Source organism: Hemicordylus capensis, chromosome 3 (assembly GCF_027244095.1).
Source record: "Hemicordylus capensis ecotype Gifberg chromosome 3, rHemCap1.1.pri, whole genome shotgun sequence".
Classification (NCBI taxonomy): Eukaryota; Metazoa; Chordata; class Lepidosauria; order Squamata; family Cordylidae; genus Hemicordylus; species Hemicordylus capensis.
In genome coordinates this window covers 280,241,557-280,267,963 of record NC_069659.1, presented here as the reverse complement: position 1 = coordinate 280,267,963, position 26,407 = coordinate 280,241,557, and the positions used below count along the sequence as shown (strand labels likewise).

At 44.8% G+C, this 26,407-nt stretch overlaps 1 protein-coding gene across 1 annotated transcript in view; it reads left to right on the top strand.

Annotated features, from left to right (window-relative positions):
- The window catches only part of SORCS3 (sortilin related VPS10 domain containing receptor 3), a 750,118-nt gene extending 724,115 nt beyond the window's left edge, over positions 1-26,003 (top strand). The window contains exons 24-27 of the mRNA XM_053311335.1: positions 107-206; positions 4,143-4,248; positions 22,127-22,287; positions 24,243-26,003. Coding sequence (XP_053167310.1) covers positions 107-206; positions 4,143-4,248; positions 22,127-22,287; positions 24,243-24,307 — 432 coding nt within the window. The 3' untranslated portion in view covers positions 24,308-26,003. The remainder of the gene's footprint in view (positions 1-106; positions 207-4,142; positions 4,249-22,126; positions 22,288-24,242) is intronic.
- The last annotated feature ends 404 nt before the right edge of the window (positions 26,004-26,407 follow it).

The following is a 26,407-nucleotide window of genomic DNA, read 5'->3' as shown; positions in this document are numbered from 1 at the left end:
GTGTATTTCTGTGCATGAAATGTTTCAGGAATAATTCGAAGATGTACTGTTTTTATGAGCATTTTTTAAAAATAGTGCAGCCTTTTAAGATTCTTTTTTTCCTCAGGCTGTTGAAATCCTCTTCAATGCTTTGAACCAGAATCTGGTCCAATTTGAGTTGAAACCTGGTGTGGAAATCGTTGTGTACGTCACTCAGCTAACATTAGGTAAGGTGACAAAGGAAAAAAGCCCTAAATGGGATTCAATATCAGTGTACCTTTGCAGTTAGTGTAGTTCTGGAAAGAAAGCAAAAGGAGGGTGCTTTTCTAATGCTCTGCCTTCTGAATGTGGCCATTGCATTGGACAGGCTGGCACTGTAGTTTCTTGCTGGAGGAACCTTGGACATGTTTTAGTTTAGAGGAAACCAAAATCAAGAATGTGAGTACTTCCTAGACTGTCTGCAGAACAAACTGAACTAATTTTGCAAAGCTTAAGCCTCACTCCTTCTCAACTTCACCTTAAAATTTACCAGAATCAATTCCTGTTACCATGAACATCAAATGGAAGTGTTTCTACATGTTCAAAATTTCATAGGCTCCAGATTGTGCATGCAATCCATCTGATACAAAACAAGGAAGAAGAAGGTTTGTGTGAGTAGGGATGTGTATGAATTTTGAATTGTAAGGATTGACCAACTCTTCTAGGCTCAATTTTGCATCAGCTCTATTTTTCTGAAAGTTCTCTCTTACAATGTTGGAGCATATGTGCTGATTGTGCTGCATTCATACCCATCATCATATTGTATTTTGGTGCCAATAAGAGCTTTTTTCTGGGACAGCTATTGGGAGGGAGGTTTAGATTGGGACAATGGGAGAGGAAAAGGGTTAAAGCCCCTTTCTTCCTGCTGATCCAGATGGAGATGCAGCTGCCATTTACATTTAAAAGAACAAACCCACAGTCCCAATCACTGTAGGGTCTGGTTTGGCCCTAAGCAAAGGTATCATGCCAAAGAGCTAAATTAAGGCAAGCAACCAGGAATAAAGATGAGGAAGCTAGAGTTGAGGACTTTAGGTCCAAATCAGAAAATTGGACCTTTAAAGAAAGTGGTGGTTTATTAGCAGATTAATGATGGAAGGTAGGACAGAATCATATAATGTCATCAGTCTGATAATGCCTCTGAATACCACTTGCAGGGGAGTGACAGCAGGAGAGAGGGCATGCCCTCAGCTCCTGTCTGTAGGCTTCCAGAGGCATCTGGTGGGCCACTGTGTAAAACAGGATGCTGGACTAGATGGACCTTGGGCTTGATCCAGCAGAGCTGTTCTTATAATAATAGAATATAATACTAGCTTAACCCACACAAAGCATCTGTGTGCTAGTACTTGATTGCCCCCCTCACACCCTGGCACATCCCCCTCACCTAAGAGATCTCTCCACCTTCACCTGGGCCTCACTCCTGCTCTGACTCCTCCATCTCATTGCTTCCATCCCCCTCACCCCTCTTGGTCACTCTTCTATCCCTTTGTTCCATCCCCCTCACCCCTCTTGGTCACGGCTGCAGCATTGTGGTGCATATTGGCCAAGCTGCAGCCCCCATCCCCAGAGATCCCCCACCTCCACCCTTACCCCACTCCTGCTCCTCCCCACAGGAGCAGCAACAGTTGACTGGGCCCTTCCTCGCTGCTGCCACTGTTATGGCTGCTTGTTCCCCTCAGGCTACTGAAAGCCCCTTCCTGTCCCTTGGCTGCCTGCCTGTCTCTGCCAATGGCCTCGGTAGCCCCAAACAGCAGCAGTGGTTGACTGGGCTCTTCCTTGCTGCCACCACCACCATGGCCACTCATTCCCCTCAGGCCGCTGATAGGCTCAGACCTGTCCCTCATCCTTCCTTCTTTCTCTGTTCCCCTCCCTTCTTTTTCTCTCTTTGTCTCTCATCCACTCACTCTTCATATCTTTTTCTTCCCTTCCTTTCTTTTTTTCTCCCTCTCTTCCTCCCACCCCCTCTCTCCCTTCCTGAGTTAACAGATCTTGTTCATCTTGTTTCCTCATCTAATTCACACAACAGCAGCCTCCTTCTCCTGAAGGGTCTCTTTCCTCCCTCATGACCCCTCTCTTCGCAGACCTCTGCCCCCTATCCTTTGATATATATAGATTCCTCTCCTCTACAATCAAGAACATCTTCTGACCAGTAACTGTTGCATTCCAACTGATCTTTACCATCACAGGCTCCTCTTCCCTATTTGCATATGGAATCCCCACTGCCCATTCAGGTTCTTCTGCTTGCGAACTCTCGCAGGAGCTGCCACACACAATATTAGCCACGGGTATGCCTTAGAGAAAGATAGATAGATAGTCAGTGTTTCCCTTAAGGTAGGGCAAGGAGGGCAATCACCTGGGTTGCCATTAAAATTAACTAGAATGGGGCCCTGCACTGGGTGATATGCCTCAGACACCACACTCTGTCTCTCTAAGGACACCCCTATCCCAGTGCCTCCAGCTCACTTCTAAACAACACCCCTATAGAGAGCTATCATTTAGATAAGTGAGAGGTGAAGGAGCTGCTGCTTTTTTTCACTGTGCTTGATGAGTGCCTCTTGCAATTAACTTGCCAGTTCTGCTCTGAATTACCGTGCTGACATCTTATCTTTTTTAGAGAAGAATGGGGACTCTGTTGTTCATGATGTACAATAATGAGCCTTTCATTCCGTATCTCTGAGACATTTAGAGAGTCAAACTGGGTTAGTCAGAAGTTTCTGACCTGTCTCAAAATTAGTGTTCCTGAATAGGTTAGAGCTTGTATGGTCAACTCATTTTGAAAAGGATATCATAGCACTTGAAAAAGTACAGAAAATCACAGCTAAAACAGCCAGGGGATTGGACCACCTTCCTTGTGGAGAAAGGCTAAAGCATCTGGGAGTTTTTAGTTTACAAAAAAGATGGCTAAGGAGGAGATGAAAGAGGTTTATAAAAATTATGAATGGTGTGGAGAGTGGTAGAAAGAGATGTTTCTCTTTCTCTTTCTTTGTGAAATGAAATTCATCAGCAGTAGATTCCGAACAGACTAAAAGAATGACTTCTTGAATTCACTGCCAGATGTGGTGCTGGCCAGTAGTTTAGATGGTTTTAAAAAGATGTAGCCATATCCATAGAAGTAGATCTGTCAGTGACTGTTTGTCCAAACCTGGGTAGGCAGAAGCTCTAATGGGAGCTGTTGAACTTGCTAGGTTCTCCCCGATCCTAGTCCAGCACTCCAACCACTACACCACATTACAGAAAACACCCCCAGCTGCTGGGGAAGACTGCAACAGAGGTGGACTATTACCTTCATGCCTTGTTTATTGGCCTTCAAGAAACATCTGACTGTCCACTCTTGGACACAGGATACTGGACTAGATGGACCCTTTGTCTGATGCAGCAGGGCTCTTAAATCATAAAGCCTAATATAATGAAGACACAAGTAGATTGCTTCTGAAAGAACTAACATATCAGGCAAGACAAAACAAAGTGTCCAGCTATCAGACATTGCCAAAAGGAGTAGTGCACTTAGGGATTGCCATACGGAACATAAGGAAGGAAGGGAGCGATGGAAGCAACAGCATTGAACCTGGGATGGAGAAAGGCAGGCAAAAGGAACTGAACGGAGACAGAAGGGAAGGACACACACTCTCTGGAGTTACAGGGGATAGTGAAGCCTGAACGTGCCCATGCTAGGCCAATTTCAGGAAAACTTGGAGTAATGTGAAAGTATGTCAGGACTGCAAGAGAAAATGTTTGGTTTTAAGTAGAATTTTTCCCAATGAAACCACATACTGCACAAGAGGCTGAACATTTTCTTCATTGCCTTTATTGGTTTGCCATTAAAAAAAAAAATACCTGTGCTCTCTGGCCCAGAAAGAAACTATCTAGAACAAACCAGAGATAAGATGGGACAGTATCCGCACGTGACCTCCAGCTTCCTTTTCATGATGGTGCTATCAAGAAATTGCAGCCTTGTGTTCAAAGGGAGGGGGAGCCATTTTTTCCATGCGAGTTACCTGTTTGCACACAGCATGTGTCTCATGCCAGCAAAAACAAACAAGAGGCTGCAAAGAAAATAGAGTGATGCTTCTCCCCACTCTTGTAGTTAATGACTTCCCAATGTAAGATGATGTTCTTTCTCTTCCCAGCTCCTCTTGTTGATTCCAGTGCTGGGCACAGCAGTTCAGCGATGTTGATGTTGTTGTCAGTGGTCTTTGTGGGCTTGGCTGTTTTTTTAATCTACAAGTTTAAAAGGTACGTTAAAGCAAGTCTGACTAAGCAAAACTGAAAATGCACTTTTCAAACCTGGTTTCCTTATACGACTTGGGTTTGGGTTTGGGAGAAGAGGAAGCAGGAAGTCAGAAAGTTTCTACAATATATGGATAAATATGTGAAAGCAGGCTCAGTTCCAGGTATGTGCCCAGAGTCTCATGTGCTGAGAGTACATGCTTGTCACATATCATCCAGATTCCCTCAACCATGGGAAGTAGGATGGAGTCATTCCTCAGCTCCAATTGCAGAGGCTTTTGTAAGGGTGTCTCAGTTCTCTCCCATTCTTAGTCCCAGGAAACATTCTGAGAAGCAAAGCTGTAAATTCCTATCCCAAGATAATGGTGGCAATAGTGAGCAGAACCTATGCTCCAGCTCTTAGATGGATAGGCATCTTTGCAGAGCTTCTCCTTACAATGTACAGGGGCATTAAGGGAACAGGATAAAACTACGGATGGAGCTGGAGGGTGGATACATGGAACGTGCTACTGGGAATGTGCTATCGCCTTCTTGATCAAAACACTGACATTGACTGGGAGTTGCAGATGCAAATCAGGGAGGTATCAAAGAGAGACAGAACTGTAATAATGGGTGACTTCAATTACCCGCACATAGACTGGGTAAATTCACATTCAAAATGACAAAGAGGCCAAGTTTCTAGATACTCTGAATAACTGTGCTCTAGAACAATTGGTCATAGAACTAACCAGAGAGAAGGTGACCTTGGACTTAATCCTGAGTGGTGCACAGGACCTAGTATGAGACATCAGTGTCATGGAACCATTAGGGAACAGTGACCATAGTGTGATCAAATTAAGCATGTATGTAAGGAGAGAATCACCAAGGAAGTCTAACACAGACACTTTGAACTTCAGAAGAGGAAACCTCTAAAATGAGGAGTTTGGTGAAAAGAAAACTGAAAGGGGAAAGCAAGATAATCACATTGCTCCAGAATTATTATTACTATTAATAATTTGATTTCTATATCGCCCTTCCAAAAATGGCTCAGGGTGGTTTTCATAGAGAAATAACAAACAAATAAGATGGAACCTTGTCCCCAAAGGGCTCACATTCTAAAAAGAAACATAAGATAGAAACCAGCAACAGTCACTGGAAGTACTGTGCTGGGGGTGGATACGGCCAGTTACTCTCCCCCTGCTAAATAAAGAGAATCACCATTATGAGGAGGGTTTCAAGTTCCCTCCCTGGCTATTCCAAGATAGGGCTGAGAGAGATTCCTGCCTGCAACCTTGGAGAAGCCGCTGCCAGTCTGTGAAGATAATACTGAGCTAGATAGACCAATGGTCTGACTCAGTATATGGCAGTTTCCTGTGTTCCTGTTGCATGGATATCTCCAAACTGGGGCAGTGGGCAACAAGGTGACAGATGCAGTTCAGTGTTAGCAAGTGTAAAGTGATGCATATTGGGGCAAAAAAACGCCCAACTTCACAAATACATTGATGAGGTTTGAGCTGTTGGTGACTGACTAGGAGAGGGATCTTGGGGTTGTGGTAGACTGCTCATTGATAGTGTCGATACAATGTGCAGCAGCTGTGAATAAGGCCAATTTCATAGATCATTAGGAAGGGGATTGAAAATAAAACTGCTAATATCATAATACCTTTATACAAATCAATGGCACAGCCACAGTTCGCGTGGTGTGTACAGTTCTGGTCACCACACCTCAAAAAGGATATTATAGAACTGGAGAAGGTGCAGAAGAAGACAACCAAGATTATCAGGGGCCTAGAGCACCTTCCTTATGTGGTAAGGCTACAACACTTGGGGCTTTGCAGTTTAGAAAAAAAGATGCCTGAAGGGAGACATGATAGAGATCTATGAAATTATGTACGGTGTGGAGAGAGTAGTTAGAGAGAAGTTCCCCCCCTCTCGCATAACATGAGAATGAGTCTCGCATAACAAGAGAATGAGGTGTCATCCCATCCCTATTGCCAAGAAATTTAGGATTGACAACAGGAGGTACTTTTTCAAAGAATGCATAATTAACCTATGGAATTCTCTACCACAAGATGTGGTGACCGCCACCAGCCTGGATGGCTTTACGAAGGCCTAGATAAATGTATGGAGCACAAATCTATCAGACAAGTCTATTAGTCTGAGGGCTGTCGGCCACTTGCAGCCTAAGATGCAAGATGCCTCTAAATACCAGTTGCAGGGTATCAACAGCAGGAGAGAGGGCATGCCCTCAGCGCTTGCCTGTGGGCTTCTCAGAGGCATCCTGTGAAACAGGATGCTGTACTAGATAGGCCTTGGGCCTGATCCAACAGGGCTGTTCTTATATTATTATGTTCTTAGGATACAGGAACCAAGTGGTAAGTGGCCACTATTTCACTTTCTTCCCTAGATATGACACTGCAGGTTATTCCATGAATGTATAAACACATGACAAGTACAAAGTGTTTGCTTATTTATTTAAAAAGCTATTCTGTTTGAAATTGAGATAAAGTTTTGCTAGTCACTGTTTTCTCACTTGCCATTTAATCGTTCAATTCACGAGGGCTTTCATTCATCTCAAGTTGCCATCTAGAAGTACATAGCTAAGCCGGGTGTATTTTTATCCAGCATGCTATCATTTATTAATTTGTTATATTTATATCACCCTTCTTCTATGGAAGAAGGCATAAGGTTTCCAGGCACTATCTGATCCAGGCACTAACCAAACCCAGGCCAGCTTAGCTTCAGCAAGTTTGTTACGTTGTGTGACTTCAACCCATTCCCTGGGACCAAGCATTTCTCCACTTACAGTTGCCCCGACAATGGCCAGCATTCCCTCCTCTGCCTCATATTACTGAAATCTTACAAGGTCCAGTGCTGTTGACTACTCCCCCCCCCCCATTTATATTTGTGCCATAGAACTGAGCCATCTGTGCTGCCTAAGGTTGAAAAGCTTGTGTGGTTGAAAGCATGCTAGACCCGAGAGTTGTCATGCAAAATCATTTCTTATTTTTTTTTAAATTTAAGTGTGTGTGTGGCGCGGGGTTCAGCTCGACCCTGAACCTTCGAACTGAACCGGTTCGATGTTGAACCAGTTCAGTTTCGAGCCTGCTTGCACACCCCTAACCTCAGGAAGAACGAAAACAATGGGTTAAAAATGCACTTCCTGGTTGTTTCAGGGAATATATATTTAATACATTTCCCCCCTTATTCCTGAGGGCAGTGCCAGGAGGAGCCCCCTAGTAATCAGACTGGCTGGAGCAGCTTGAGTAGCAGCTGTTCTAGCCAGTAAGACTAAAAGAGGATGTTTCAGGCAGGGGTGGAGGGTCTGGAGGAAGCTCCCTCCCCTGGAGGACTCCCTGGCTGCTGGTAAGTCTGATCTTTTACTAGCTTGTTGGTTTTAGGGGAGCAGAGATGCAATCCCTGCTTTCTCCCTTCTGTCCCTCTTTCTGTCTTTTGCTTCTGTCTTTTGCTTTTCTGCTTTTTGTCCCCCGCCCCCACTACAAAATGTTTCTGTTTTCTGCCTTTCCTCCCTGTTTTTCTGCCTTTCCCCCTCCTTTCTGTTTTTTCTCCATGCTGGCAGGCTTGGGCAATAGCCAAGCCTGCTGGTGTGGATGGAGGGGGTAGACTCCTCCTGACTAGGTTCTCCTGCCCACCCCACTCCACCCCACTCCACTCCACTCCAATGCCCACCAGCTGCTACTGTCCACAGCCTTACTTCATATGATCTCTGTGTTCTCACAAAATGCTATGGATGCCTCAAGGGATTCTGGGACATGCATCCTGTTCTCCAGCATATAACAATACAGGTGTAGTGATGGGAAGGATTTAAGGCATAGATTAGAGCAACTGCTGGGAGGATGGGCCTTTCCAAATAAGGGGGAAAGCACAGGAAATTCAAAACAGAAGGTCCCAATCCACACAGCCAGCTACTCAAGAAGAGAAAGCTTTGTTCTCTTAGTTCCGCCCCAGGAGGTCCCTGAGGAGGCAGTGGGCTGAGCTGTTGGGGACATGGGAAGGCCGCAGCCAGTGAGTAACAAATTAGGACCATTTCAGTTACACATGTGACTTATATTTTTCTTTTCTTTATTGCTTGGAATCTGAGTTGCCAGATTTAATAAAAACTCTCTCGCTTTTACAGTCTGCTTTATGAAGAGACAATTGATGTTATTGCATAATCTTGTTTTCTTTTAATGTAATAATAAACCCTTGTTGGTGAAGTGTGCTACTCTTCCTTTTGGGTCTGCCTTAGTCCCAAGGCCTAGGATTGCTCATCCTTTTTGGGAGGTTTTTGCCACTTTACTACCCCCACCCCCAAACCTTATATGGAGAGTGGATGGTAGCAGCCTATTGTGAATACTGTACAGACAAAGATTCAGCCTTTTCTGTGTGAAAGGAGAGGAAGTCCCACCCTGCTGTGTAAATCACTCTTGCACCTTGCCGCTCATGCCTATAGTGTGACTTGTCTGAAGAGGGAAGAGCCCTACCCATTATGGTAAGTGCTTCTGTGATTGCGAGGCTGGATCTATCCAACCTCACAATCATGGAAGTGCCTGCCATCATGCATAGGGCTCTTCCCACTTCAGACAACAAATCACAGCAGTGCCCACCATTACAGGGAGGTCGCTTCCCTCTCCAGACAAGCCCCAATGTAAGTGTGAGCGGCAGGGCACAAAGGTGATTGACACAGCAGGGGTGGGACTTCCTCTCCCTTTTTTGCCACTGTTCTCAGCTACAATGGTGTGGTTTTATAATGTCTGAATCAGGCTTATGTTAACTGCAAATCTAGTTCATTTTATTGTTGCTTTTTTGAGACTGAGTGATTTTCTGCTCAGTGGCACTAAGTTGATTTCTTTTTAGCTGACGATTGTATCTATTTTATTGAGCAGCCTCAAGCAGTAGTAGTTGTGAGCCGCCTCGAGTAGTAGTATACTGGAGGGGCAGGTTATAAATATTTTAAATCATAATAAGATGAGCCCTAAACAAACAAACAAAGATTCTCAGTCCCAGGCCAGCATCCTCCTCCATGAAAGAATACGGTAATCTATGCAGCACTTCCAAAAGGTCAGGCAGTCAAATATGCCAGTTCACAGAAAAAATAATGCACATGTTGCTGCTCCATCAAACCTGGCAGTTCCTCAGGTGTTTCACTGTATGAGGCTCTGCCACCTTTGAAAGAATGAAGTTACTCAACAGAAACCAAATCACAATTCCTTGATGACTATGATTAATGTCATAAATAACAAGTCTAGGGAATGCAGATATTAAAATCAAGGCTCTCACAGCCTCCTGCTGCACTGCTCTTTGCTGATTCAGTTACCTGATGCAAGTAACATGATTGTTCAGTTTTATACCACTTTATACCAAATGCATTTTTAAATCTTTGCCCTTGTTTGGTCTCTCATCAAGCCTTTTAAGACAGGCCATTATAATTATCCCCAGTTTACAAGTTGGTGAACTGTTGCTGAGCTTAGTAGGTTAATAGCTGATCTGCAGTCTGAATAATACAAATCTCCCAGGCATATTGAACGTGCCGTTCGCCACCTCAAATCATTGTCTCCTGTGTGATTAATATTATGTGCTCCACTAAGATAACATTTCAAAATATGTTTACCCTAGAGGGTGTGCCAAGAATTTTAACATTAACTTGCAGCTATAACCTAAAGTGATGTCTAGTTGTAATGGCACCCAGAGGGTTTGTGCAATGCAGGTACAGAGGCATACCAGTTGATGCAGGCCATGCTGTTATACTGCATGGCCCTTTCAGTCCCACTGTAACACTAGTTTTGTACTTGTGTAACCTGCTCCTATCCATAGAATAGGGGTAGGCAAACCAAGCCCTCCAGCTGTTTAACTACATGATTCCCAGCCACAATATATTGTGACTGGGGAAGATGGAAGCTGTAGTTAAACAGCAGCTGGAGGGCCAGGTTTGCCCATCCATGCCATAGAATGAATCCAAGAAGCTGAAATGTCCTAAGACTAGCATGTAGTTGAGTCATCCCCAGTTCTCAGCCCATGTTCAAGTGAGACAAGGAATGATGAACAAACCCAAGAGATGTGGTTTCAAATTCTTTCCCAGCACATTTTTTACCATCCACTACAGAGTGGTTCAGATTTGACCATCCACTACAATTGTTTTCTCACAGTTGGTGAACAAAACCAATTCACTAAAGCCAAACATCCTACAACCACGTTAAGATTTAACACAGAACTGTGGGTCCAGTGGAGACAGCAAAGTGGCTGGGGAGCTGGCTGAGTGGGCTTCCTTATTTCATGAAGGTCAGCCCACGCAACCAATAGGAGCCGGAGTGAAGGAGGAGCTTCCTCCTTCAATTCTTGTTTCAGAGGGATGAAACTGCAGTGACTGGATTCAAATGTAACACTGGTACCACCAAACTGGGGGTTGGGACAATGATACCAAGAGATAACTGAAGGTGACAAATGGAGTTCGGGGAGGGAAACCGTGGGTCCATTTTTAATTTAACTGTAGTTCACTGTGTTTGGATGTTTGGTTAGCGAAACCAGAGGTGAAGTGTTTCGTATTACATCAGAACCTGGTCATGGTGTGATGTGTCTTTGCAGTAGTAGTGTGCAAGGTTCGGTTCTGGCACAGTTGAAAAGCCCTCCGGACCGGTTCGGAATTCCGGCAGTCTGGAGGGGCAGGGGAGTGTCTCTTTAAGGGGGGGTGGTAGTACTTACCCCCCCCCGTCGCTCTTCCCCCTCCGGCGCTGGTGCTTTAAAAATCTTCTGGGGCAGCAGAGTTCCTCCCTGCTGCCCCTGCCCCCGTCGTTGTCCTTCTAAGCCTTAAACGGAGAAGAGCTAGTGGGGCGCATACGCGCGCTCATCTTTGCCACTGGCGTGTGCGTGCCACATGACATATGTGGTGCGCGCCTGCGGCGAAAACAAGAGTGCGTGCCGCGCAGGGCGCATGCACGCCACCAGCTCTTCTCCGTTTAAGGCTTAGAAGGACAACGACGGGGGCAGGGGCAGCAGAGAGGAACTCTGCCGCCCCAAGAAGATTTTTAAAAGCACCAGTGCCAGAGGGGGAAGAGCGGCGGGGGGGGGGGAAGTACTACCACCACCCCTTAAAAAGACACTCCCCCCAGTGCCAGTAGTGGTGTGCCCGAACCGGTCCGGCGGCCATTCCAAAGAATGGCCGAACTGCCGGACCGGTCCGGCCCTGCCTGGTTCGGGTCCGGGTGGGGGGTATGCCCTTAAGGGCGGGAGGGCTTGCTTAGCCCTCCCACCTCCTTGCCCCCGCCAGCGCCCGTATTTCCTAGTATAGGGGCGCTGGAAACCAGCCGCCCCCCCCCTGCCGCGGCGGCGGCGAAAGAACTCCCAATGCCAGCCCTCCCTCCCTCCCAGCTAGCTGGCCGCCCGCCCGCCCTCCCGCCCGCTCGCTCACCGTTCACCGGATAGAAAACGAGAGGAGCTCCGGCACAGAGCTCCTCTCGTTTAGAAGGCCTCCCGCAGAATGGTGTTTTGTGCGCGCGCGCGCGCGCGCATGCGCACACCACAAAGCACGCCGTTCACCGGAGGCCCGGTCTACCCAGCAATCGGAGGCCCGGTCTACCCGGCCCTTTCCCGGCGGGTAGACCAGGCCTCCGGCGAACGGCGTGCTTTGTGGTGCGCGCATGCGCGCGCGCGCAAAACACCATTCTGCGGGAGGCCTTCTAAACGAGAGGAGCTCTGTGCCGGAGCTCCTCTCGTTTTCTATCCGGTGAACGGTGAGCGAGCGGGCGGGAGGGCGGGCGGGCGGCCAGCTAGCTGGGAGGGAGGGAGGGCTGGCATTGGGAGTTCTTTCGCCGCGGCGGCGGGGGGGGGGGCGGCTGGTTTCCAGCGCCCCTATACTAGGAAATACGGGCGCTGGCGGGGGCAAGGAGGCGGGAGGGCTAAGTAAGCCCTCCCCGCCCTAAAAACAAGGCCCCCCTTCGGTGCCGGTCCGGACTTCTCCGGACCGTGCACATCACTAAGTGCCAGACCATGCTTCTGTGGTTCCGTGCACATCCCTACTTTGCAGGACTGCACAACCTCAGCTTCCAAGTGGGGTATGGTTTTTTGAAAAACACCCCTGAATTAAAATTGACCCAACCCTACTTTCCTTTTTTTCTCTTTTCAGAGGAATGGCTGACATACCAACCAAAGATGCTCTGGTGCAATAAGAGAGAAACCTAACAGAATTTCCCAACTGCCTGCACCAGAGCAGTGGGGACGTGACAATTTGTGAGGCCCTCGTCTTCCCTAGGAAGTCCTCTGTGCCACGATGAGGGTTTGGTAGCCCACAGGGGATGTATTTTTAGGTGGCATAGAGAGTTTCCTAGAGAAGGGGGGACATCAAAAGTTGCTGCTTCCCCACTGCACTGTTGCAGTTCTGTTAGGCTTCTCTCTTGCTGCACGGATGCTTTCTGTTTCTGTCTGTCAGCCACTGCGGTTTGATTTGGAGCATGAATAACAGGTTGAAGTGCTTTCCTGAAGTCATTTCCCCCAGCTGAAAGCTGAATTGGAACAGTTCTGTCTTTAGTTGTGGCAAGGGGGGAAATACAAGATCACTGGTAAGGGAAAAGGCTCCATGATTCTAATAGACTACAAGTGAGCAAACGGGACCAAAAAATCAGAAGATGCCATTCATAAATATTTCAAAAGTGCCTTCAGTCTTTGCTCCTGGAACAATTCCAAGATAACTATATCCTAAATATTATGGAGAGAGGGAGGGAGGAAGAGAGAGAGAGAGAGAATATAGTCTCTTAACAAAATACCTATACAGTTTTGGAAATTTAATAAGGAATATTATGATCCCTTGCCTTTAAAAAGGCATGTGTACCAAACAAATATTTTCATGGAGAATCTTCTGTCAGTTTTAATATATTCTGCCTTCTCCTGCATTTCCTCCTATTTGCTTCCATATCAAAGTTTCCTGCCTCTCTGAAGAACAGATGTACCCCATATTTAATAATAAAATGGCATCAGTGCCAGAGATGAGTTTAAATGAGAGATGCCAGGTGTAAGCCCAGATGGTCTCTGTTAACTTTATGGCCTTTATGATGGGGAGGGGCTCCTTTTCTGTGAGCAGCATATTCATATAACCACCTGTTGCACCTATCTTGCTTCTTCGCCATCTTACCATTGCAGCTGCTGAGGCGGGGAGGGGGCATACTCCAGATAGATGACTGTAGAATAGGCAGATTGAATGCAATTAGAAGAAAGAACCTACCTAGACACAGGAGTTTCTTTATACCAAAATGGTATTTAAAAAGCTAGGGCCTACAGAGTTTGGTGAATTCTGCACTGGGTCTGTGAAGATAGACCTGAGATCCTCTCCCATAGATTTAGTTGGGTGTTCGGGGCTACTGTTGAAGATCTCCATCTGCATCTCCTGCAAGGACTGCTCTTAAATGGCACTGGCCACAAAGGAGTCGACAGTCTGTGTTCTGCAAACTTCAGTGCCCAGCATGCTCCAGTCACCAGGCTGTTTCTGGGTCCTTTGAAGCACAGCCCTTTTCAAGAAAGCCAGTATTAGCAGAAACTAATAACAAAACTGGAGTTGCAATTCTATGATGTTTTCTTGAGATGCTCTTGGGACTATCAATCAAGGGATAGGCATTTGTAAATAAATAAGAATTAAGAAAGGAACTTGTGCAGTTCAGAAATTAAGCCACGTTAACCAAAATTTGGAGAATTAAAACTGAATGCTATACAATTCTTGAGTGTTAATGTTTCTGGGAAGAAAAAAGTAAACCCACAGTGACTAGGCATTAGAACATAACATAACAACATAAGAAGAGTCTTCTTCTATCATGCCCAAGGCCTATCTAGTCCAGCATCTGGCTCACCAGATGCCTCTGGGAAGCCCATAACCACTCTCTGCTATTGCTCCCCTGTAACTGGTATTCAGAGGCATCTTGCCTCTGAACCTGGAGGTAGCCTATAGCCATAAAAACGAATAGCCATTGATTGTCTAATCCCCTTTTAAAGCCATTCAAGCTGGTGTCAGATAATTTGATCATTTATTTATTTATTTATTTCATTTTATATCCTGCTCTTCCTCCAAGGAGCCCAGAGCGGTGTATTACATACGGTGTATTACATACTCCTCACAACAACCCTGTGAAGTAGGTTAGGCTGAGAGCGAAGTGACTGTCCCAGAGTCACCCAGCAAGTATCATGGCTGAATGGAGATTTGAACTTGGGTCTCCCCAGTCCTAGTCCAGCACTCTAACCACGACACCACGCTGGCTCTCATTATGTGCTGTGTGAAAAAGTACTTTCTTTTGTTGGTCCTAAATATCCTGGCAATGACTTTCATGGGGATGACCCCCATGAAACTGTGAGAGAGGGAGAAAACTCTCTCTCTATCCACTCTCTTCACAGGCAGGAACAAGAATCATAAAGCAAATGAGTCAAACCCTTCTATTTGGCAAAATTATTAGGCGAAATGAAGTGTGATTTCTTGATTGTATATATACTGAAAACGCACATATTGCATATTGCACACTAGCTAAAATATATTGGCCAACATTGAGACTAATGAAGCACACATGCAGCTAAAGCGATTTCTTCATAGAGCAAAGACTTAGCCATGTTGGCCCCACAGCAAAGGCAGTGGCTGACATCTAAACTAATGAAGCACATGTATCATGATGCTGTATGCGCTCTGTGAGGAAGGGGCAATTTTCATAAAAAATTTCCCTTCCTTCAGAAGCCAACTGTGACTCCTGAAAATATTCCCTGATGGCTGCATGGCTCTCAGGAACATATTTTTTTGAACAGTAGTTGGCTTCAGAGGGAAGAGGGGATTGAGGAAAATCACCACTTCCTCATAGAGCATGCACAGTGTCCTGCTTTGTTAGTGTGCATGTCAGTCAGTTTTTTTGTCAGTTTCCTCTATGGAAACAATATGGCTAAGTGTTTGCTCTAAGTAGGAAGGAATAGCACCCTTTTGTACACTCTGTAGTCATCACTTGGACCAAATCTTCCCATCATAAATGAGAGCGTACGGTAACTCCTAATAAAAGACAAGGTATAAAACACTTTATACCAGTTCTCCTCTGGTCCCCAAGTCTATTAGCAATGTGTACTTTTGTGATTAGGTAGAATCCCAGCTAGAATACTGAGCTTCAGTTTAGCGAAAGCAAGGAAAACGTGTTTGTGTTAATTTTTAATTTTGCAGATTGCTACAATTGGCACTCTGCTGGCACACATACAGGTTGTTTATTAGGGGCTTGCATGAAGCAAGACACTTGGGTGGCTCATTAGGCTTTCACATTACAGGCTGTTCTTGTCTCGGAGATTTGGCTGTGTTGAGCTGTGTATGCACATGGAGGAAATCCATGTGCTTAAAGGTATCTTGCTGTGACAACATGATGGTATAAATGCTAGTGAGTTGATTCTGATCTTTTTCTTCTCTGCTTAAGCTAGATGGAGAATGGGATCTCCATCAGTATAGAAGGATGTATTCATGGGCTTTTGGAGGTGATCAGGTCCATAGTATAAGGGCATCTAATTGCTACAAGCCTCATACATGCTAAGCTGAGCCTGGACTGATTCATCGCTCATCGGGGGTGGGGGCTGGCTCATATTATTTATATGAGATAAATAATCTCATTTATGTATGCCACCATAGGCCCACCCCCCAGAACAGCTGTTAGATGGGGTGGCTACTACAGGCTCAGTAGGAGCCTATCAGCTGCTTGGCGGGTTAGTGCCACAGGGAGAGCAAGTAGGGAAGCAGACTCCGAGCCCTCCTGAGCAAGCCAGTGAGTGAGGGGATGGTGGGGGAGAGCAGTGGACCCAGAGACAGTGAGGAGGCATCATAGCTGCATTATTTTGTGAAAGACCTGGTTTCTCTTCTGAGATTTTGAGCGCCATAAACATTTGAGGTCTAGGCTGGTGCCTAATCTGTTTTTGCCATAATCTCTGTTCTGCTAATACAATTTCCGTTTTCCTTTCCTAGGATTGCCAGTAGAGTGCTTCTATACAGGCAAACCTCATTACTCATGGATCCAGCATCTGCATATGTGGAAAGAGCAGGGGGTGTGTGGGATTCATGTGTCCGCAGGTCAGAAGGTGGCTAGAAATGACCTCAGAGGTCATTTCTGCCCACCATTTTGAGTGTGGGAGCCATTTTGTGGCTTATTAGTGTAAAAAAAAAAAACACCTACAAAAAAAGTGGGATAATGTAAAAATCCAGACTTCTGGGCAGCATTGCTGGACTGCTGGAAGTCCACAGAGCATGGTAGGGGACCTTTCTTTGTATTTTTTGCCTGTCTGTCTGCCCCCCCCCCCGCCCCTGGTATGATTGTTGGCCCTCTGGGAACCTAACCTCCATGATCCAATTGCCCTAATGACTCAGTATTCGTAGTTTTGCTATCCATGGTAATTGCGTAGAATGGAACCCTCATGAATACCGAGGTCCACCTATAATGGACTCTGGCATCTTAAAATGGTTTATACAAGCAGAACTACTACTATAGCTACAAATATTTATATACCGCTTTTCAACAAATGTTCTCAAATCAGTTTACATAGGGAAATGAATAGCACATACATACATACATGCAAGCATGCATGCATATACATATGTACATAATGAAAATAAGGTGGTTCCCTGTCATCAAAGGGCTCGCAATCTAAAAAGAAAGAGAAGGTCAACACCAGCAACAACCACTGGAGGGATGCTGTTGGGAGTTGCTCTCACCCTGCTAAATATAAGAGAATCACCATGTTTAAAAGGTGCCTCTTTGCTTAGAATTGGATCTAAGACATACATGTATATAGGAAATAGCAGTTACTAGTTAGCTGCTGTTGAAGCAAATGAATGATCCTATTGTTTTGTAATGTATTTAGATGTCTAGGCTGGATCCATGAATGTTAATGGGACAGAATTACTTTACCTCCTTGTGTTCTATTTATTTTCATGTATCCAGCACTTGAGAGGTTAAGATTAAGCCAACTGTTCTTGAATCCTCTTTTGATGCTGCTTTCTTCTGTACTACCATGCATAGATAATGGCACAAAGAGGTTTTATTCCATTCTGAGAGCTCACCATTCAAGGCAGGGGTCTTTTCATAGGTAGGGGAGGAGGGAAATGAAGTCTGCCGGCAGGAGGGATCTACACACAAGTCCCACTAATGAGCTCTGGACATCTCTGTATATCTTTCCCATGTATTGTTTTGAATGTGTATTAATTCAAGTCTCTCCTGAAAGATGTACTCATGAAAGCCTGAACGAAGCAGAGATCCCAGAGCTTCATTCTGAAATGGCATCTTTTTTACTTTTATCCAGCCTTTTCATGCAGCAAAGGAGGAAGCTTCACCTGAACTCTACCCAAGGTTTAAAAGGCCCAACAGTCAGAATCCATGCTGAGAGCAGAGAAGGAATGAACCCAACCAAACTTTCCAAGCATTGACAGCACTCCATCTGAGCTATTGCTGAGTTATTTCACATGTACAAAATCAAGCAAGCACCAAAGCTAAATGTGGGAAGGATTGCACAAACATTCATTGAGGTCATACATATGAGCATTAAGTGCAGATGGGAAAGGCCTAGGGGGAAGTCAAGATCAAGTTTCCCTTCTCTTAGACTATCCTACCTGACATGTGGGACATGCTGCTCACATGCCCACACACAGCACGGATCTCTTGATTGATTGATTGATTGATTGATTGATTGCCATCAAGTTGGTATCAACTCTTAGCGACCACAAAGATAGATTCTCTCCAGGATGATCTCTTTTCAACTTGGTCTTTAAGGTGTCTCAGTGGCACATTCATTGCTATCATAATCGAGTCCATCCACCTTGCTGCTGGCTGTCCTCTTCTTCTCTTTCTTTCAACTTTTCCCAGAATTATGGACTTCTCAAGGGAGCTGGGACTTCACATAATGAAGTGGGTCTCACTATCGGTGAGACCTGCCTGCAGAGGGTTTGCGGGGAGAGCGGGCTAAGCCCGCTCTCCCCACAGACAATCATCAAGCCCTCCCCAGGCAGCCGGATTGGCCACCCACATGACTGCCAGCTCTGTCATGGAGCCAGTGGGGGCTTGGGAGTTTGGGGGCTGCATGGCCCCAGGAGTTCCAGCATGCTCTGTGCAAGCACGCAGAACATGCTGGAAAGACCCCCGAGTGGGGAGGCTGCTTTTTAGCCTCCCGGTCGGGGGTCTCCTCATGAGTTGCTGTGGCACAGAGCTGCAGCAACACATGATCCAGAAACCCTGGTTAGCAGAGCACTCGCTCCACTAACCTGGGTTAAAGAGAGGGCTGCAGAAGCGGGTTACCTGCTGTGAGGCAACTGGGCTTGCCTGCCAGCCGGTGGTTCTCATGGTCCGCTAATATCAGGCTAGGCTCCCCTAGCCCAATTTTAGCCAATCGTGAGAATAGCCTCATTGTGTCCAAAGTATGATGGTTTGAGCCTGGTCATTTGTGCCTCGAGTGAAAATTGTGGATTGATTTGTTCTATGAGCCATTTGTTTGTTTTCCTGGCTGTCCAGGGTATCCTCAAAAGTCTTCTCCAACACTGAAGTTCAGAAGTCTTCATTATCAGTTCTGAGGCTGGTTGCTGTCCTGGTTGTCATTAGTTTAGTTTTCTTGACATTTAGTCGTAGTCCCATTTTTTCACTGTGCTCCTTGACTTTCATTACTAGAGCTTACAGATCATCCGCATTCTCACTGTCAGAGTGATGTCATCAGAGTAGCACAGGTTATTGAAGTTTCTTCCTCCAACTTTAAAACCACGCTCATCTTCTTCCAATCCAGCTTCTCTCAGTGTATGTTCAGCATATAAGTTGAATAAATAAGGAGAAAGTATACAGCCTTGTCTTACTCCTTCACCGATCTCTAGAGGCCAGGATAATGAGTCCTGGCCTCCAGGAATCCCTAAGTACCATGCGTGAGCAGCTTTGGTGAGCCAAATGTAACCACAAGTCCTGTGTGAGGAAAGTCAGTTGTCTACAGCCATTGGTCCAGTGATGAATTGTGTTGTACCACTAGGGCTGTGCCAGTTATTCTCAAATTTTGATATTATATTGGGTTGGAATCCCATCATGTAATGACCTGAGTTTCTTCTAAAAGCTTGAATGACAGTGTGAGAGTGCTGCACTGCGGTTAATTTTCATGCTGTGGTGAATTGTTTTGCTCTGCCTGTACAGTCAAACTGCCTTTTTCTCATTTTAAGGGATTATGTTAAGCGTTTGAAGTTTTGTTGCATTTCTGTAATTCTCACTGATTTCAGAGAGTAGTTAATAGGACTGTTTTTGTAATGCCAGGCCTGCTAAGGCAAATGTTTAAGCTTTCAGCCTGCCAGACCTGACTACCTAGTGTACTTTCTCTATATGTGTGAAATAGATTCCATTCTACCTATTCAGTCTATGCCAGGCACTCTCATGGATGTTTCTAATAAGCATTGACCCACATATTCTGCAGTGTTACGTGAGCAGTGGTGCTGTGGGCATCTTACAGAGCAGGGATTCTCAACGTGTGGGTCCCCAGATGTAATTGGACTTCAACTCCCATAATTCCCAACCAAAGGCCACTGGGGCTGGGGATTATGGGAGTTGAAGTCCAATAACATATGAGGACCCACACATTGAGAAACCATGTTACAGAGCACCAAAATGATATTAATGTAATGTTAGTGTCCTTGGGTTTTTCCCTGCCCCCGATTAGAACTCTGGGCCACAGCAAGGCCAAAATGGCCATAACTCAACGTATTTGGGATATGACAAAGCAGGGGGATGTTGTCCAAATAGGCTCTGGCCTATTCCTAGGAGATCAAATCAGTAGTCATTCCCCTGCTGAATATTTACTTAGGATCTCCAACGGGGATCATCGTAGGGCTCTTTCAGCGGCTAAACTTAATGCCCTTTATATGGCAGTATTGGAAGGACGTTTTGGGAAGGTGCCCTATGATCAAAGATTATGCCCCTGCCAGAACAGTGAAGTAGAGACCATGGAACATCTGATGCTGAAGTGTAGATTTTATACTGAATTAAGGGGTAAGCTTCTCTCCCCACTACTAATTCATTATAGGGATGTGCAAAAAATTTCGGGCACAGAATGATCTGTGCCCGAAACGAACAATTTCGGGTGATTCGGGGCCGAACCGAATCACCCCCAATGTCCCCCGATATTTTTCGGGCACGAGCCGAATCACCCGAATTTCGGACCCGAAAAATTCGGGTGATTCGGTTCATGGTGACTTTGGGGCAGTTTGGGGGCAGAAAGTGGATCTGTCCCAAAAGAGTGGGGTGGGGTGGTAGAAAAAACTTCTGAGGTGTGAATTCTCATTGTATCATAGTAAATGAGATTTTTTTTCAATTAGACAACTCTCATGACCCCACTTTCACTTTTTCACACTCTCTATTACTATGAATAATATGAGGAAGTAATCAATTTAGCACACTTCACCTTATGAAGACAAACCTCATAAAAATAAATTCACCCCTCTGCCCAATCACTCTTAAATTGGGGATGGGTGGTAACCTCCACCCATTAGGCACTATCTACCAGCCCACCCCACTCCTTTGGGGCAGATCCACTTTCTGCCCCCAATCTGCCCCAAAGACACCCACACTTCAAATATTCCCAAAAAATCAGCCCTCTGCCCAATCCCCCTGAAATTGGGGTGGTAGCCTCCACCCATGAGGCACTACCACACCACCCCACTCTTTTGGGGCAGATCCACTTTCTGCCCCCAAACTGCCCCAAAGTCACTAAAACTTCAAAAAATCTCAAAAAATCACCCCTTTGTCCAAACCCCCTGAAATTGGGGAGGTAGCCTCCACCCATTAGGCACTACCACCCCACCCCACTATTCTGCCCCAGGCCCCACCTTTTGCCCCAATATGCCCCAATCTGCCCCAAAGACATGAAAATTTCAGAAATTTACCAAAAATCAGCCCTTTGCCCAATCCCCCTGAAATTGGGGTGGTAGCCTGCACCCATTAGGCACTACCACCCCACCCCACTCCTCTTGGCCAGATCCCATGCTATGCCCCCGAACTGCCCCAAAGTCACTAAAATTTCAAAAATTCACCAAAAATCAGGACTTTGCCCAATCCCCCTGAAATTGGGGTGGTAGACTCTACCCATTGGGCACTACCACCCCACCCCAAAACTTTGCCCCTGGGCCCCTTTTTACCCCCCCGAATTGATTCAGATTTGGATTCAGATTAAATCTGAATCCGAACTGAATCAAGGATGATTCGGGTGACCCAGATTTGGGCACAAAACAGAACAGGCGTGATTCGGTTCGGGTCCGAGCCGAATCACCCGAAAACCCGAATTGCACACCCCTAATTCATTACAGTTTTAATTGCCCTTCTGATGGGGACAGGGTCCTTTTTCTGCTTACTGCTAAGTCAGAGTACGCTTACAAGGAGGGTAGCAAAAAAAAATTTCATAGCAAGCAAGATTCGGTTTAGAGTGATTGAGGCACAAGATGCCGAGTTGTGCACTTCAGATTAACCAGTTTTATTTGAATGAAATCAGTCATGTATGTGGTATTTGAAGGTATTAATGTTTTATGTATTTTACTGTTGTTGTTGTTGTTTCTTTTTCTTGTATTTATGCTGGCCTTTGGCCGAAATAAACAAATACATACTGTACATGTTATAGAGCACCGGCAGTGAGTTGCACTCCTGATGTGTGAGCCCAAAACTTCGTTTGTGCACTTGCACTCTTGCACAAGATGGTGCTTCCTTAGATGCCCGCAGCAGTGGGGGCTGATCAGAAATTCTCATGTAACATGTGGTCCATGAGCTGTGCTCATATCTTCCTTCCTGTTCCTTTTTGGTAAAATAATTCATATAGTAAATCTATACATCATGACACTATTAAGGAGACAACTGTGATTGTAGCCCAGAAATACCAAGTCCTTGCCTAAAAATATCTTTCTTTCCTCTTTTTAATATAGGAAAATCCCTTGGATTAACATCTATGCCCAGGTCCAGCATGACAAGGAACAGGAAATGATTGGTTCTGTCAGCCAAAGTGAAAACACCCCCAAAATCACACTGAGTGAATTCACAGACCCTGAAGAACTCACGGACAAAGAGCTGGACTCGCGGGTTATAGGTAAGGAGCATGGCTGCTCATTGAACGACTTCTCCACACATCACAGGCATACAGAATGCCTTTGTACTTCCTATCCCCCTCTTCTCATCCTCGTGCATGAGTGGTACTGACATTTATTTTTAAAAAATTATACCCTGCTTTTCACATACATGTTCCAAAGCAATTTACAGAAACACTATTTAAAAATACAACCAGACAAAAAACGAACAATAAACATTCTAGAAAATGTGATTCAGCCAATAGTGGGAAAAGCCAGTGGGAACAAATGTTTCTTCAAAAGACATTAACGCTGTTCTCATGAGCAGACTAGCCCAGGCTAGGGAAACCCAGCCTAGGTTATACTGCTCATATGGAGTGCCGCTCCCGCCAGCCTAACCCTGCTTTTTGCCCTGGCTCTTAGCCACTAGAGTCCCCATCTGATGGTGAATCCCCCAATGCACCAGCATGTAGTGCATTATGGGATTCCTGGAGACCATAATGCATTGTCTCAGCCTCCGGCAAGCTGCATGGCAAGAGCACAGCAGGAGAGCTGCTTGTTTTTGTGGCTGAGTTGCACGGCCAGGTGGTCAAGGAGATTGTCTGGGGGAAAGTATGCAGCCTTCCCCCACCCCACAATCCCCCCTCCTCCCTACCTCCCAGGCATCTGAAAAGCCTTATTGAAAAGAAAAGATGTCTTTTGAACTACTCATGGAGGAAGGGGCCACCACAGAAAAGCTCCTAACCCACATGGCTGCCAAATAAGCCTCAGATGGCAGTGGCACACGCAGAAGGCCCTCCTTGCAAATTCTTATTGTCCATTAAGCTAGATGTGCATTAGGAGGAGCAATGAAAACAAGGAATTGTGTTTTCACACATTACCTCCTTGTAAAATATAAGAATGTTATTCTTTCTGTTAGTGGTTTAGACGTGTAGGCCTTATCAAAGATGAGGAAATACTGGTGAGCTAAATTTGCAGTTGATGGATGGAGCAGATGAGATGGTCACTTAATGGAGCATTTTAAACTAATATGCTTTCCATGGCTTGATGGAAGTCCGTTTCTTGTAAACTGAGATGGAATCAGGTCCATTGCCCCCACCACTTGCCCAGGCCATCATTCAGACCATTGTTGGAAGAGTGTAGAATAGCTTAATTAAATCCTTTCCAAGGATGACTTTGTTATGCATGATGCTATTTATTTTGTACTCTCAGTTTCTAGTTTTGCAACAAAACCCCAACCCATTGTATTAACATATGAAGTAAAGCAAGGGGGTTATGCTATGGAATATGGACTTTTTCTGGTGTGATGATGTTAAAAAGGTGGTTGCTGGCTTCAAATAGATACTAACGTGGTTTAGTATTTATTCCTATTGTATTGCCCTAGTTGTGTGGGCAACAGAGGATACAGCATTCCACATATAACAGAAGAACTCTTGTAAAACAGGAAAAGCTATAGAATGTGATCAGAGGCTGAACAGACAGTCAACCATTCATCTATCCAAAACAATAGAATTGGCCTATGGGATCATGTCTGGTGATCACTGGTACTTGGAAAGTCCTGTGGAAGGAAAGCTTGGGATGGCAAATGGGGATAGACCCCGTGACAGGGAGGAAATACATCACAAGAAACTACCTTACCTCCTTTCCCACTGAGATCTGGTTCTGTGTATCTCAATCTCACTGCTGATCCCTGAGTTGAATGTTTGATATCTCTAGGCTACTATCCTATGTTTTGTTCAGTGCCTAGAATTCTTGGCAATGAAACAGCTTAATAGTTTTAATAGTGGCAGCAGTAACAAGACTCAGGGGTTGAGGAGCTGGGTAGAGGAGCCACATTGCCATTCCCACAAGGCAAAGAAGGAAATGTATGCCACAAACTATTTAGTAGTTGATATGTGAACAATAATCAGAATGTTATCAAAGCGCAATAGGCAAGTCTGGTGACCTTCACTGATCCTGCCCTTCTCCTATTTCTTAGGAAGTATCTCGACGATCTCCAATAGTGAAAGCACAAAGGAAATCCCCAACTGCACTAGTGTTTAATACCAGGAATCCACTTTGATGACAGCATTTCTGAGTTTTTATTTTATTATTATTATTATTATTATTATTACAAAGAAAAAGTTATATGTTATTACTGTAATTATTATTATTAGGGTGGGTTCATGGCGCAGGGTTCTCTTCTTCCTTTTTCCTTTTTTTCTTTTTAGGGCCACATTCATAAATGGGAAAACTGTACCATAGAATAATGCAAAGCTTAATGGAAATCCAGAATAAGGCCCTGAACTCAAATTTATGGGCAAATTTTGTATTGCCCTATTCAGCAAAATAATTGGCCTACTTTACCATGGCAGTATCAGAAGGCTATTTAAATGTAGTCATATTAGGCTTCTGTCTATAGAATGCAGGGATCTCCCATCACTTAGCACCCTGTAGCCAACAGCCCACTGAGTGTATTGCCTTGTATATCTTTAAAAATTAGGAATTAAGTTTCCTGGGATTAACTGTTTGGGTTCTCATGAGAGTGGGCAAGATGCACAAAATGGCTGCTGACAAGCCTGACCAAGTTTATGAATGAGGCCCTCACTGGTGCATGTTAATACTGAGGATACTGATGGCATACTGTAGATAATTACCATGTAAATACCTTTTTATTTCTTGGGAAATAATTTAATGTTTAGTAAAAAGAGATATTTAAATTTAAAAACACACACACACACATGCACACACACACACACACACGCACCTTCACACATACATAAGAAACAAAGCAGTTACCTGGAAACCTGGAGTGAGCAACTGTGTCACAAATGGGATCTGAACATGTATCAGTTGTCTGTCATATTTAATTCCCTTTTTCTTTTTCTTTTGTCAACATTATGGAGGCGACTTGCATAAACATGGAAGTTATGTCTCATTGATTTTAGCTTACTGGGTTATGAGCACTTCACAGTGAAATCCAAGATATTGTACTCCCTCAAAGACAGTAGGCAAAAAAAAGTCACTAGCCAATGCCAGCTCTTGAAATGAGCCTACCGCCAAGTCTTGGAAATGCCATGTTGAATCAATGATAGATGTAGCCTGAATGAGTTTAGTTAGCAGGTTGTATAGGAAGATGAGCCTCAGTTTGAGAACACAGTTGCAGAAACTGGCTGACATGATGACAAACATTAGTCAAAAGAGTCCCACTGAAATTAAAAGAAGTTAGGCAATGCTAATTTCAATGGTACTACTTTGGGTAATATTTCTCATCATACCAGCCAGTTTCTGCAACTGCAGAAGTTAGGCATTGCTTAACTGGCCATTTTAGTTTCAATAGGACTATTTAGAGTAATTTTCCTCATCATACCAGCTGTAGACTTTTATTGGCTACCAAGTAAATTGCTCCTGTTCTATCACCACGTAGCCTTTAGCCGTGCATCTTTCCCACCTTTCCTTTTTGCTCTGTTGAGTCACTCGTGGCATTCTTTTATCAGCTTTGACAGCAGTTTTGCTCTGCTTTCAGTTTCTGATCAGGAAATGTTGATGGATTGCTGAGTAAGCCTACTGGCAATCTACTAGCAAAATAAACCTACTGGCAATCTGTGTGTGGTTGCCTCCACTCTTTGTGGTCCCAGTGACATGAAATGTCACAGACTACCATGGTATCATTATCCTTGCAATTGCAAAACAACTGTAGCTATGAAACATAATGGGATAATACAGGTGAAACTCGGAAAATTAGAATATCGTGCAAAAGTCCATTAATTTCAGTAATGCAAATTAAAAGGTGAAACTGATATATGAGACAGACGCATTACATGCAAAGCGAGATAAGTCAAGCCTTAATTTGTTATAATTGTGATGATCATGGCGTACAGCTCATGAAAACCCCAAATCCACAATCTCAGAAAATTAGAATATTACATGGAACCAAGAAGACAAGGATTGTAGAATAGAACAATATCGGACCTCTGAAAAGTATAAGCATGCATATGTATTCAGTACTTGGTTTGGGCCCCTTTTGCAGCAATTACTGCCTCAATGCGGCGTGGCATGGATGCTATCAGCCTGTGGCACTGATGAGGTATTATGGAAGACCAGGATGCTTCATTAGCGGCCTTCAGCAATTCTGCATTGTTTGGTCTCATGTCTCTCATCCTT